Genomic DNA, 15,796 nt, shown 5'->3' with positions numbered 1-15,796 from the left:
ATAATCGAAGAAAATTCCCTTCGTAGATAATGCGGTCGACATTTGATTGTGAGGAATTCTAAATCAGGTGAACAGAAGGACATGAGTTCCTGTATGTTGTTGTGACCACACCACGTCTCGTTAACCATAAAGCATACGCCCCCGCCCCTCTTCTTACTAGAAAGATGTTGGCTTCTGTCGGCGCGATGCGTGGAGAAACCAGCTGGCTGCACCGACTCCGATAGCGTCTCTCGAGTGAGCCATGTTTCCGTGAAGCAAAGAACGTTACAGTCTCTGATGTCTCTCTGGAAGGCAACCCTTGCTCGGATTTCATCAACCTTGTTGTCAAGAGACTGGACATTGGCGAGAAGTATGCTAGGGAATGGTGCGCGATGTACCCGTCTCCGGAGTCTGACCAGAAGACCGCTTCGTTTCCCTCTTTTACGAAGTTGTTGTTTTGGGTCGCCGGCTGGGATCCATTCTGTTGTCCTGGGTGAAAGGCAGAACACAGGATCCGCTTTGCGAAAGTCATAATCTTGGTCGTACTGATGGTGAGTTGACGCTGCTCTTATGTTCAGTAGTTCTTCCCGACTGTATGTAATGAAACCTAAGATGACCTGGGGTACCAATGTAAGAAATAACATAGTACCAGTGTCTCAGTCACACACACACATAGTACCAGTACCAGTATCACACACACATAGTACCAGTGTCTCAGTCACACACACACATAGTACCAGTGTCTGTCACACACACACATAGTACCAGTATCACACACACATAGTACCAGTGTCTCAGTCACACACACACATAGTACCCGTGTCTCAGTCACACACACATAGTACCAGTGTCTCAGTCACACACACACACACATAGTACCAGTGTCTCAGTCACACACACACACACATAGTACCAGTGTCTCAGTCACACACACACACACATAGTACCAGTGTCTCAGTCACACACACATAGTACCAGTGTCTCAGTCACACACACACACATAGTACCAGTGTCTCAGTCACACACACACACATAGTACCAGTGTCTCAGTCTCACACACATAGTACCAGTGTCTCAGTCACACACACACACACACACACACACACACACACACACACACACACACACACACACACACACACACACACACACACACACACACACACACACACACACACACACACACACATAGTACCAGTGTCTCAGACACACACACACACATAGTACCAGTGTCTCAGTCACACACACACACATAGATAGTACCAGTGTCTCAGTCACACACACACACATAGTACCAGTGTCTCAGTCACACACACACACATAGTACCAGTGTCTCAGTCACACACACACACATAGTACCAGTGTCTCAGTCACACACACACACATAGTACCAGTGTCTCAGTCACACACACACACATAGTACCAGTGTCTCAGTCTCACACACACACACATAGTACCAGTGTCTCAGTCACACACACACACACACACACACACACACACACACACACACACACACACACACACACACACACACACACACACACACACACACACACATAGTACCAGTGTCTCAGTCACACACACACATAGTACCAGTGTCTCAGTCACACACACACACATAGTACCAGTGTCTCAGTCACACACACACACATAGTACCAGTGTCTCAGTCACACACACACACACACACACACACACACACACACACACACACACACACACACACACACACACACACACACACACACACACACACACACACACACACACATAGTACCAGTGTCTCAGTCACACACACACACACACACACACCAGTGTCTCAGTACCAGTGTCTCAGTCACACACACACACACACACACACACACACACACACACACACACACACACACACACACACACACACACACACACACACACACACACACATAGTACCAGTGTCTCAGTCACACACACACACATAGTACCAGTGTCTCAGTCACACACACACACATAGTACCAGTGTCTCAGTCACACACACACACATAGTACCAGTGTCTCAGTCACACACACACACATAGTACCAGTGTCTCAGTCACACACACACACACACACACACACACACACACACACACACACACACACACACACACACACACACACACACACACACACACACACACACACACACATAGTACCAGTGTCTCAGTCACACACACACACATAGTACCAGTGTCTCAGTCACACACACACACATAGTACCAGTGTCTCAGTCACACACACACACATAGTACCAGTGTCTCAGTCACACACACACACACACACACACACACACACACACACACACACACACACACACACACACACACACACACACACACACACACACACACACACACACACACACATAGTACCAGTGTCTCAGTCACACACACACACACACACACACACATAGTACCAGTGTCTCAGTCACACACACACACACACACACACACACACACACACACACACACACACACACACACACACACACACACACACACACACACACACACACACACACACAGTACCAGTGTCTCAGTCACACACACACACATAGTACCAGTGTCTCAGTCACACACACACACATAGTACCAGTGTCTCAGTCACACACACACACATAGTACCAGTGTCTCAGTCACACACACACACATAGTACCAGTGTCTCAGTCACACACACACACACACACACACACACACACACACACACACACACACACACACACACACACACACACACACACACACACACACACACACACACACACACACATAGTACCAGTGTCTCAGTCACACACACACACATAGTACCAGTGTCTCAGTCACACACACACACATAGTACCAGTGTCTCAGTCACACACACACACATAGTACCAGTGTCTCAGTCACACACACACACACACACACACACACACACACACACACACACACACACACACACACACACACACACACACACACACACACACACACACACACATAGTACCAGTGTCTCAGTCACACACACACACACACACACACACATAGTACCAGTGTCTCAGTCACACACACACACACACACACACACACACACACACACACACACACACACACACACACACACACACACACACACACACACACACACACACACACACACACACACACACATAGTACCAGTGTCTCAGTCACACACACACACATAGTACCAGTGTCTCAGTCACACACACACACATAGTACCAGTGTCTCAGTCACACACACACACATAGTACCAGTGTCTCAGTCACACACACACACACACAACCAGTGTCACACACACACACACACACACACACACACACACACACACACACACACACACACACACACACATAGTACCAGTGTCTCAGTCACACACACACACAACCAGTGTCTCAGTCACACACACACACACACATAGTACCAGTGTCTCAGTCACACACACACACACATAGTACCAGTGTCTCAGTCACACACAGTGTCAGTCACACACACATAGTACCAGTGTCTCAGTCACACACACACAGTATCACACACACATAGTACCAGTCTGTCACACACACACACACACACACACACACACACACACACACACACACACACACACACACACACACACACACACACACACACACACACACACACACACACACACACACACAACCAGTGTCACACACACACACACAACCAGTGTCACACACACACACACAACCAGTGTCACACACACACACACACAACCAGTGTCACACACACACACACACAACCAGTGTCACACACACACACACACAACCAGTGTCACACACACACACAACCAGTGTCACACACACACACACACACACACACACACACACACACACACACACACACACACACACACACACACACACACACACACACACACACACACACACAACCAGTGTCACACACACACACACACACAACCAGTGTCACACACACACACACACACAACCAGTCACACACACACACACACACACACAACCAGTGTCTCAGTCACACACACACACACAACCAGTGTCTCAGACACACACACACACACAACCAGTGTCTCAGTCACACACACACACATAGAACCAGTGTCTCAGTCACACACACACACACATAGTACCAGTGTCTCAGTCACACACACACACACACACACATAGTACCAGTGTCTCAGTCACACACACACACACACACACATAGTACCAGTGTCTCAGTCACACACACACACACACACACATAGTACCAGTGTCTCAGTCACACACACACACACACACACATAGTACCAGTGTCTCAGTCACACACACACACACACACACACACACATAGTACCAGTGTCTCAGTCACACACACACACACACACACACACATAGTACCAGTGTCTCAGTCACACACACACACACACACACACACACACACACACACATAGTACCAGTGTCTCAGTCACACACACACACACACACATAGTACCAGTGTCTCAGTCACACACACACACACACACACATAGTACCAGTGTCTCAGTCACACACACATAGTACCAGTATCACACACACACACATAGTACCAGTCTGTCACACACACACACACACACACACACACACACACACACACACACACACACACACACACACACACACACACACACACACACACACACACACACACACACACACACACACACACACACACACACACACACACACACACAACCAGTGTCTGTCACTCACAGAACCAGTGTCTCAGCGCCAGGCTCTCACTCAGGCAGCTTCCTTCTACTACTTTCATAACACACTGCAACACATACTTCTCCTAATGTGTCTCAATGTAGTTGTGACATTTTAATCGACACACTTTTTGATCCCGGGGTTTCTGTATATAACGAGACACAATTTCATTCAGTCAATCATCAATCAATTTTAGTTCCACCAAATATGATTTGTGTAGTGCTTGTAACGAATACATTATTGGCACAAAATGTTTAACTGTAGCCTGAAACTAATGTGAGAATGTTTATGTCATTCAAATACTGTACTCTTTAAACATATTCTAGAAGCACAAGTGCTGTGAAAAAAAATAAAAAATAATTGATACTGAATGTTAATCAGATCTTCAAGCAAAACCTAATGTTTGATAAAGGGAACCTGAGTGAACAAATAACACAACCATTACACACTTATTTCATAAACAAAGTTATGCAACACCCAATGCCCCCGTGTGAAAAAGGAATTGTCCCCTTACACTCAGTTGTGCCACCTTCAGCTGCAACGATTCAAACCAAACGCTTCCTGTTGATCAGTCACTCACCAATTTTGGCCAATTCTTCAATGCAGAACTGGGTGTTGTATAACTTTTGTTAATTTAAATAAATACAATAATTATCCGTTTTTTTTTTTTTTTGTATTTGTAAACTCAAATTCCCTTTATCTAATATTAGGTTTTTACTTGAAAATCTCTTAACATTATCAAAACTCTGTACAGCAACATTCCTGTATGTAGGATCTGTACAATAACATTCCTGTATGTAGGATCTGTACTCTGTACAACAACATTCCTGTATGTAGGATCTGTACAGCAACATTCCTGTATGTAGGATCTGTACAGCAACATTCCTGTATGTAGGATCTGTACAGCAACATTCCTGTATGTAGGATCTGTACTCTGTACAACAACATTCCTGTATGTAGGATCTGTACAACAACATTCCTGTATTGCTTTGCCTTCTCCAAACCTGTCAAGAGTTCTCTCACATGACTTGGGTTGGGTGGTGACGGTGCTACTGTTTTGGTAAAACCAAGGGACCCTTTGCAAATTCAAAACACCTTTGGAGATTCACTTGGCAGCAGAAAAGATCGTTTTACTTTTCCTTCCTCGCCGGCAAAGCTACTCTTCTAGAGAGGTTTGTTCTGTAAGTTTGAGCTGGTTCTTCCCACTGTCCAGTCTCTGCCACTGCTGCTTTCTGCTTCCTGTTTGTAGCGGTCATCTCAGAGCATATAGAGCAGAATATAAATTGTTTTTTGTTTTCTGCTAATCATTCAGCACCTCGATCTGGAGTAGCTGTTGCTTTGCAACCTGTCATATGATATGATGATATGAATGTAACAATGGGATCACCTGATCACCCTGGTGTTGACGAACAATCCTCAGCAGACATCAGATTACCATCCTTCGTCTTGTTTGAATGACCAGTTCCTGTTTCTCCTCTAGTTGCCAGTCTCCAGGGTTAGGATCAAATTCCTGATAATTCACTCAAGGACACTTGAAATTCCAATACTTTTCAATGCGGAAAGTTTAGGATTTGGAAGTTGTTTTACTTTCTGAATCAACCGGAATTTAATTGGAATTGACCCCCGACCCCTGCTAGTCTCTCCCCTATTGCGCCGTCGTGCAATAGGAGGCTGGTTGATAGCTGTTCCTGCGACGTCTCTGACATCTGGCTAATCAAACTTAAAAATAAAATGAAAAAAAACTTGTCTTTAACACGGTTGATTGTTCATTGTTCAACGCAACACAAATGAACAATCATCTATTCTGTAATAGTTCTTGCGGTGGCTTCCGCTCCCTCAGTCGGTGTTCTGCTCGTACGTCGTACCGTGTGACTCTCTGTCGTTTTAGAAGATGTACGTGTCAGTCTCTGTCGTTTTAGAAGATGTACGTGTCAGAGTCTCTGTCTTTAGTCTCCACGCCGGCTGGTACATCAGATGTACGTGTCAGAGTCTGTCTTTAGTCTCCACGCCGGCTGGTACATCAGATGTACGTGTCAGAGTCTCTGTCTTTAGTCTCCACGCCGGGTGGTACATCAGATGTACGTGTCAGAGTCTCTGTCTTTAGTCTCCACGCCGGGTGGTACATCAGATGTACGTGTCAGAGTCTGTCTTTAGTCTCCACGCCGGGTGGTACATCAGATGTACGTGTCAGAGTCTCTGTCTTTAGTCTCCACGCCGGCTGGTACATCAGATGTACGTGTCAGAGTCTCTGTCTTTAGTCTCCACGCCGGGTGGTACATCAGATGTACGTGTCAGAGTCTCTGTCTTTAGTCTCCACGCCGGGTGGTACATCAGATGTACGTGTCAGAGTCTGTCTTTAGTCTCCACGCCGGGTGGTACATCAGATGTACGTGTCAGAGTCTCTGTCTTTAGTCTCCACGCCGGGTGGTACATCAGATGTACGTGTCAGAGTCTCTGTCTTTAGTCTCCACGCCGGGTGGTACATCAGATGTACGTGTCAGAGTCTCTGTCTTTAGTCTCCACGCCGGGTGGTTCATCAGATGTACGTGTCAGAGTCTCTGTCTTTAGTCTCCACGCCGGCTGGTACATCAGATGTACGTGTCAGAGTCTCTGTCTTTAGTCTCCACGCCGGGTGGTTCATCAGATGTACGTGTCAGAGTCTCTGTCTTTAGTCTCCACGCCGGGTGGTACATCAGATGTACGTGTCAGAGTCTCTGTCTTTAGTCTCCACGCCGGCTGGTACATCAGATGTACGTGTCAGAGTCTCTGTCTTTAGTCTCCACGCCGGGTGGTACATCAGATGTATGTGTCAGAGTCTCTGTCTTTAGTCTCCACGCCGGGTGGTACATCAGATGTACGTGTCAGAGTCTCTGTCTTTAGTCTCCACGCCGGGTGGTTCATCAGATGTACGTGTCAGAGTCTCTGTCTTTAGTCTCCACGCCGGGTGGTACATCAGATGTACGTGTCAGAGTCTCTGTCTTTAGTCTCCACGCCGGCTGGTACATCAGATGTACGTGTCAGAGTCTCTGTCTTTAGTCTCCACGCCGGGTGGTTCATCAGATGTACGTGTCAGAGTCTCTGTCTTTAGTCTCCACGCCGGGTGGTACATCAGATGTACGTGTCAGAGTCTCTGTCTTTAGTCTCCACACCGGCTGGTACATCAGATGTACGTGTCAGAGTCTCTGTCTTTAGTCTCCACGCCGGGTGGTACATCAGATGTACGTGTCAGAGTCTCTGTCTTTAGTCTCCACGCCGGGTGGTACATCAGAGTCTCTGTCTTTAGTCTCCACGCCGGGTGGTACATCAGAGTCTCTGTCTTTAGTCTCCACGCCGGGTGGTACATCAGAGTCTCTGTCTTTAGTCTCCACGCCGGGTGGTACATCAGAGTCTCTGTCTTTAGTCTCCACGCCGGGTGGTTCATCAGATGCTTTGCATTTTCTTTTGCGTTTCTTGTTGTTGTATTCTACCACCTTTTCTCGTTGATATTGTTTACCTAGGTCCTGGTGTGTGTTTGTGCGTGTGTGTGTTGGGTGTGTGTGATCTGCCCTGCATTATTTGTGTAGGTGCCTGTTATTTTTTTTAAATAATTTGTATGTTTAGTATTGTATTGTAATGTGTTTTTCTCCCAGGACTGGAAAGTGTCAAGGTAAGGTTACTAATAGAAGTGTGTGATGACCAAATGGAATATTTTGCATACAAAGAACTTTTCTAAATTCCACTCTCTACATGGATGAGCACTCTGATTGGTGGTCACTATTGACATCCTGAATGGATGAGCACTCTGATTGGTGGTCACTATTGACATCCTGAATGGATGAGCACTCTGATTGGTGATCACTATTGACATCCTGCATGGATGAGCACTCTCATTGGTGATCACTATTGACCTCCTGCATGGATGAGCACTCTGATTGGTGATCACTATTGACATCCTGCATGGATGAGCACTCTGATTGGTGATCACTATTGACATCTTCAATAAAGGTGGCTTTACACACTGAATAGAAAATGGAGGTACGTTACAGTTGGTAGCACCAGAAATCCTCTAAATGTATAATTTATTTTTTCCTCTCTGATTTGAAGAATTCAATATTTTATCGATCAGCATTAATTAAATAAATCACCATGAGCTGGTTTTACCACAGTTGGAACTCACTGTATTCATATTTACTCAAATTCAACTTCTCAGTTCAAAAACCATCATTTGATCTCAAATGTTTTTTATCGCTCACTATTGTCTCCAAATGTAAAAGTTGAGTATGAGATCTTTTGACACGCGGGCTTCAGGTGTCTTGTGGGTATCTCTCCCCTTGTATCCAGTGTGTAACTTGTCCCCCTACCTTCCTGTAGTCAGGAAGTGAGTCAGAGCAGCTGGCGTGGGCGAAGAGGGAGACTCCGCCCACAGGAACAGGAGAGACTGAGGAGACTCCGCCCACAGGAACAGAAGGACCCGGACCTGGTCATCGCCCTCAGCACGGATAAAATCTAAGAACCCTATTAGACTCACAACAATAACCACAGTCCTGTTAGACACTCACAACGACACACACCTCCTGACCACAGTCCTGGTACAAGCTGAATAAAAACCATGCAACTGACTGATATCATACAGTACAGCACAACAAACAGCTTCACCACGACCAACAGTTCCTCAACAGCCCAAATATTACCGTCTGACTAGATCCTGGGGACAGTGTGTCTTCAGACTAGACTACAACACTTGTACACCCCCAATATAAACCAGAGTACACCCTAACAACAACTACAACTTCACCCTGACAACAACTACAACTTCACCCCGACAACAACTACAACTTCACCCCGACAACAACTACAACTTCACCCCGACAACAACTACAACTTCACCCCGACAACAACTACAACTTCACCCTGACAACAACTACAACTTCACCCTGACAACAACTACAACTTCACCCTGACAACAACTACAACTTCACCCTGACAACAACTACAACTTCACCCTGACAACAGCCTCCCGCTGCAGCTCCGTGACGTTCTGACAACAGCCCCTCTAGACTGTGGCCCAATCATCCCCTAAACCCTGTGCCCAAATCAGCCCCTAAACCCTACGCCCTATGCTAATCTGAGAGGATTTGACAAGGGTAAGTAATCTGGCAATAGCTCCAGCGTGCTCTCTGATAGGCTAGGTGGAAGTTTCACTATATTGCTTATACCGATCAAATCCTCTCCGATCTCTACCAGTGCATATGGTTTAGGGGTCGATTTTTGGATTGGGCCTAGGACTTGAGGATGGGATGGCAGCCCCTCTACCGATTCAGCTCCGCTGAAGCCAGACTTTATCAACACTAACCTACCAAAGTCTCTCTTTTAACCTCTTTGTCATCGTCAGCCTCAGTGGTTAATTCCAGTCAGCTGCATCACAACTAAAATCAGCTCAGCTCCTTTTTCTTTTCTTTTTTAGCCCTGATTTTAGTCCGACTTGACTGACTGACAGCCTAAATCAAGAGTGACTTAACTCTGACTTGGCTAAGGTCAGGGGTCGTTAGGACTCTAGTAGACCCCGTAGTTCTTCTATGGGGAGACTCTGGGTGCTTAACTTTGTTTTTGCTTCATCATTTGTTGTGAGGAAATAGCCAAGATTTTAACATTTTTATTTAATTTGTATTATTTATATAGGGGGAAAATCATGCACTTGTGGTTTATGAAGTATCTGTATATGTACTATTATAACTGTTTAATATACCCTTAAAAACATTCATGCAAAAAGTCTGTTATAGCGTACTCTTTTGCTGTCAGTAAGTGTGCTTGTGTTCATGATTTCTTGTTGAAAATCTCCTTTTTCGTAAGGAAATGTTTAGATTATGGAAATACAGATATTCTTTGTTATTTTCTTGTCTCGGGGGTTCTGAACTTTTATTGCCTTCCACCCCAACAGAAGAATGACAAATTCAAAAACTCTCCTGCCTTAAAGGATATGGGGTGGGGGTTGACCTTTCACCTCTCACTGTCAACATTTAGATTGTATTTTTGTTGTAATCTCTTAATGCTAAACTCTATAATGCATTCAGTGCGTTTATTTTGACGTGTTTCATCTGTTATTGATTTATTGAACTAGGGCATTAGAATTACGACGTTTATTTTATATTTAATTCATTTTCAGGAGAAAATGTATTGTTACACTCACAAGCACCACACTCAATAATCACTCGCTATCGCTATCCTAATGCCTTGTAATTCACTGATGATAGGGGTTGTTTGGCACATACAATGTGTGTTTATGACCTCCTATGGTTGTCTAAAATTGCACCCCTATTCCCTATAAGGGGCCCCTGGTTAAAAGTAGTGCATTATATAGGGAATAGGGTGTCATTTGGGCTACAGACACAGTGTGTGTGTATGTATATTCTGGGAACTCTGTGCTGCAGCTCATTCTCCAGTGTTGACCTGAAGGAGTATTGTATTGGTCACACTGGGATCCATTAAGGAGTCATGTCCACAATGATGTCTGTCTTACTTATCCATAACCACAATGGCTCATTTCATGTGTAACAGTATATATGATTATAAATATTCCATCAAGGTTGAAATAATTGAAATCCTGTGTATATCTTTGAATATAAATAAAACCTCATGTAACATTCCAGGAAGTGGTTGGTGTCTTGTTTCAAAGAGAAACACTCTACCTCCTTTTCTCCTCTTTCCTCTCTCTCCCTCTCTACTTTCTTCCTCTTTTCTCCCTCTCCTCTTTGTCTTTCTCTCCCTCCTTTTTTTCCCTCCTTTCTGTCTTTCTCTCTCTCCCTCTCTTCTCCCCTCTTTCCCTCTTTCTCACTCTCTTTCCCTCTTTCTCACTCTCTTTCCCCTCTCCTCACTCTGTAGTAAAAAATTACTTTCACAAGAACAGAAAAGTGAAAGGAGAATGTTAGATTTGCGTTTCACTACTCAGTTATTTTTAGGCAGGCTTCTACTTGTTGTTGGCAGATTGAACTGAAATCTGTGATTAACCTTGTTCCTCTGCAAATGGTCAAATCCTCTCAAATGGACCAATAGTGAGAGGTACCAAGTGCAGCTGCCTGCTCCTACCTGTCCCCTTCAGCGTCACTTCTAATGGGAGGCGTGACCAGTTAGCAGCTCAGGTAATGTTTTTGAAGGAGTGTGTATCATTTCGGGTGAATGTAAGGACCTCTGACATGTAATTTATCCATCGGATATGTGTTCCAAAGGGCACCCTATTCCATAAAATAACAAAAAGTAGTCCACTAAATAATAGAATGAAGAGGGTGCTATTTGGGACTGCTGTGTCCCCTGTCCCTTCCAGACATCTCCCCAGCCCAGTCAGCCTCTAATTATGGACATATGTTTGTATTTATAGGCTGAAACCACACAAAAAAATACTGTCCTTGTCAGAGTAACAGCTGGAAAAGATAGTTTCAATTTAACCAAAAGTCTTTGAGGTTGAGAAGAGCTGTAATAGAGTAGCAGTGTGTATCCGCTTATAGGCTAATGAACTGTGTGATAGATTGTATGCGTGATCTTAGGTCTGTCCTACTACATCCATCTACAGTGTCAATATACCACTCGTATTCAGTGCTGGATGTGGTTTTACTAAACTAGTACGATGTCTGGACAACTTTCTCAAAACAAGGAAAATGTCTGACTATTGGACTTAGTTGCATCATTGCACAAATCGTGATATCAATCAAGAATGAAATACAAATCAATAATATATTTCAATGTATTTTAATATTTACAATAAATACACCATTTACAGTATAAAATGAATACAGACTTCAGTCAAAAATAAGGATACACAAGACATCTAGCCCTGGTAGTGTACAATGAGTCTGGACCCATATTTTTGCACCCAAACCATACCACACAATTTCATCCAAAAGATTTCCATGAAAACAGTTGAGGGTAAAAGGTAAGCTACAGTATTTGGGCCATTCAAATCATTGAGGCAGTTGTCAATAACAAAACGTATTTCACTAATAGCAGACTATTGTAAACGTGTCTTATTTTGGTGCCCTTCTAGTTCTGCAGTGAACACTTTTACAGGTAGAATAATTGAAAGGCACTTTTGTGTTGAACACAGCACTCCAGTTTTTCCAAGGAAAGAGAAGGAGAAGTACAGGGCCAGCCTCACATACAACCAAACACCCTACCAAGCGTTTCTAAAGCTTTAAAATAACAATAACCAAGGTAGTACCAGCTACATTACTAGAAAATAATCACACTAAACATTTATCAATATACATTGTTTTTTAAACAACAAAAAAACGTTGGCATGTAAAACATCTTAAATATAGAAAAAGACAGATAAACCAAATAGACCTGAAGGTCACCCCTTAATAATAACCCACCATCAGTCCAAGGCCTGTACGTCACATTCACATGTGTCGCTTCATGTGAAGCGCAAGGTGATCGGACCGGGAGAATGCGCGCTCGCACAGGTGGCACTGGAAAGGCCGGTGACCGGTGTGTTTGCGGAAATGCCGTGTCAGTTCGTCGGAGCGAGCGAATTTCCAGCCGCAACCGTCCCAACTGCAATGGTATGGCTTTTCACCTGCAGAGAGAAAGAAGAGAGAAACGTCAGCATAAGCTCCCGTTGGGATAACGTCAACAGTCAAGCAACTATATGTATTCACCAAGAATACGGCTGTGTAATAGCATATATGCCTAATGTTAGACGTAATGTTGCGTAATTCGTCAAAAAACTATACGATATATATTCCTTACCAGTGTGCGTTCTGTGATGTGCCTTCAGATGTGAACTCTTGGTGTAAGTCTTTCCGCACCCAGCGAATGTGCAGGTGTGCGTAGCCGTGCGCTTCCGCGGCCAGGTGCGGCGACCTCTCTTGGGCTTGGTCTCCAGCATTTCCAGCGGAGAGGACGGGGGCGTCAGCAGTACCCTTTGTGTGTTTGGATGCATGCTCAGTCCCTCCTCGTACATGCCGAACTGGTGAGCGCCTTGGTATGTTCCGAGCTGCATCTGTGCGGCTGGAGGCGCTCCGGGGCGTTGGTGTGTGTACGTCGCCGAGGAGTGGTAGTTCTGTGGGAAGCTCATGGAGTGGCCCATCGGTACCTGCTGGCGGCACTCGGAGCTCCCCTGGGCGTTGGGGCTGAGCGGTGGCGTCATGTTGCTGGCTGCCCGCGGAGAGACGGCTACTCTCGGCTGCTCAAAGGACATCATACACGACACGTTTCCCTCTTGCTTGATTTTTGGACAACTCTGGGGGCCCATGCTCATAACGGGTCCATAACCGTCCATGGACGGCTCCACTTTGATGTTATCAATAATGTCCTGTCTAATGGGAAAAAGTGCAGAGTTGACATAAAACCGTCCTTGGACGCTATAGGTATTACGCGTAATATCGCCCCCATAGTCGTTCTCTCCCTCGGACCTGAGAAGCTCCGCCATCAGGCTGGTGCTGTAGGGGGGAGGCGGGGAGCTATGCTCACTGGACGGGTAGGATGGCATAGGGCTCCCGGTGGTGAACAGGTTGCCTGGATAATCCACTGAGGGCATGTTATACAACGCTACACCTGCTCCCAGCGCAGCGGTAGGCATGCTGTCTGATCCAGTGGTGTTTGCCAGAATGAAATCCAAATCTAAGTAGCTACTCAGATCTTCGTCGTCTTTCCTTTCGATGCTCCGACAGTTCATGTTCTGTACCATATCAAGCATGGAGCAGTTGGAAGACATCGGTTTGTCCATGTCGCTTTTCCACCTCTGCAACAACCAATAGGAAAAAATACATTAGATATATGACACAATACACACAGAGGTGAATCTCCAAGCAGAAGGCGACACCGAAACACACACACATGATCATACAAGTTTGAGGTTTGTACTTACATTTTCTAAACTTTTGGTTTGGTTTGCGAATGTCGAGATGGGTGGCAAAATCACACCGGATAAAGCCATTTAAAAGATACAATAAATGCTTATTTGTTTCTTGTCAATGTTGATTCAGTGAGTGAGTGCCTTTTTCAGCTCACCTTCCACCAGAAAAAGCGCGTTCTAACTGTTCCAAAGTTGCGCTTGAAAGACACCAAGCAGTAGGTCGTCCAAGCTTATAAATATGGTAGCCGAGTAGCTGGACCAATTGTGCGCCAGCGAGGAAATACGTTCAGGATGATGGTAAATTTAGCTCCGTTATATAAAGTTGTCCTCCGGTGAGCTCCGCTCTGTCTCTCTCTGTCTCTCTCCACTCCGCCGTTCAGCCGAGCCTATAAAGCACTGGGGAACCTCCCTCCACGCGGGCGATTCATAGACCAACCCACCTGGAGGCGGAGGGAGTGCGAGCGTGGCACGTACTTGTCAAAAACATACAATATGTCATCATTACACATACATCATGTGGCCAAAGGAATGAAGTTACATATGAGAAAGATAAAACAGGACAAATGTTTCATTGACTTAGCCCATTTCATTTCTTGCAGTTTAGTTGTACTTTGTCAGTAATTTAAATCTAAATTCAACTCACAATTTACACTGAACCTTGAATTACTATTAAACAAATATGTAAAATAGGGTTTGGGATAGCCTAGAGAAAAACATTCAGAACATGTATGTAACGATGCTAAATGAGATATCTTATTACATGTTAAAAAAATTTACATTATTTATTTATTGTAGGCCTATGCTCAGTCAATGTGAGCTAATTTAATTTAAACCTGTCTAACCCTTATGGTTAGTTCTAGAAGACTAATGTCCCCTCTCAGCATGCATGTCTAAATGCAACTATAGCAGGCGCTTGGAAACTGTTTTCACAGTTGTTTTCACAGTTGTTTTCACAGATGTTTTCAAAGATGTTTTCGCAGTTGTTTTCACAGTTGTTTTCACAGATCTTTTCACAGATGTTTTCACAGATGTTTTCACAGATGTTTTCACAGATCTTTTCACAGTTGTTTTCACAGATTGGAACTGCTTTTAGACACGTGATGTTAACATGATCTAACTTCCCTCTGAGCGTTCCTAGTCAGGTTGAAATAAACAGCGGTTTGAATCAGTGGTCAGAATGTTGATGGGGTTGATGACGCTTGCCCTACCCTACCCTACTTTACTCTACTTTACCCTACTCCACCCTACTCTACCC

At 44.8% G+C, this 15,796-nt stretch overlaps 2 protein-coding genes across 4 annotated transcripts in view; one reads left to right on the top strand and one right to left on the bottom strand.

Annotated features, from left to right (window-relative positions):
- The window catches only part of LOC124009324 (epidermal growth factor receptor substrate 15-like 1), a 66,600-nt gene extending 55,260 nt beyond the window's left edge, over positions 1-11,340 (top strand). The window contains exons 22-23 of one of the 2 annotated variants that reach the window (XM_046320991.1): positions 8,345-8,361; positions 9,066-11,340. In XM_046320991.1, the coding sequence (XP_046176947.1) occupies positions 8,345-8,361; positions 9,066-9,197 (149 nt within the window). In that variant the 3' untranslated portion in view covers positions 9,198-11,340. The remainder of the gene's footprint in view (positions 1-8,344; positions 8,362-9,065) is intronic. The other variant, XM_046320992.1, reaches the window with a different exon arrangement.
- Positions 11,341-12,418: 1,078 nt separating this feature from the next.
- Positions 12,419-14,926, bottom strand: LOC124009643 (Krueppel-like factor 2). 2 transcript variants are annotated; one of them, XM_046321647.1, is made up of 3 exons: positions 14,554-14,926; positions 13,434-14,427; positions 12,419-13,260 (listed from the first exon to the last, which is right to left on the bottom strand). In XM_046321647.1, the coding sequence occupies exons 1-3, from the start codon at positions 14,620-14,622 to the stop codon at positions 13,085-13,087; spliced, it is 1,239 nt and encodes a 412-aa protein (XP_046177603.1). In that variant the 5' UTR covers positions 14,623-14,926; the 3' UTR covers positions 12,419-13,084. The 2 variants fall into 2 exon arrangements, with proteins under 2 accessions (XP_046177603.1, XP_046177604.1); XM_046321648.1 differs by having other exon boundaries at positions 14,697-14,926.
- Positions 14,927-15,796: the final 870 nt, after the last annotated feature.

The sequence above is a fragment of the Oncorhynchus gorbuscha genome, linkage group LG22 (genome assembly GCF_021184085.1).
Source record: "Oncorhynchus gorbuscha isolate QuinsamMale2020 ecotype Even-year linkage group LG22, OgorEven_v1.0, whole genome shotgun sequence".
NCBI classification, from domain to species: Eukaryota; Metazoa; Chordata; class Actinopteri; order Salmoniformes; family Salmonidae; genus Oncorhynchus; species Oncorhynchus gorbuscha.
Note: the sequence above shows the minus strand (reverse complement) of the source record. Positions and strands in the feature narration are given on the sequence as shown.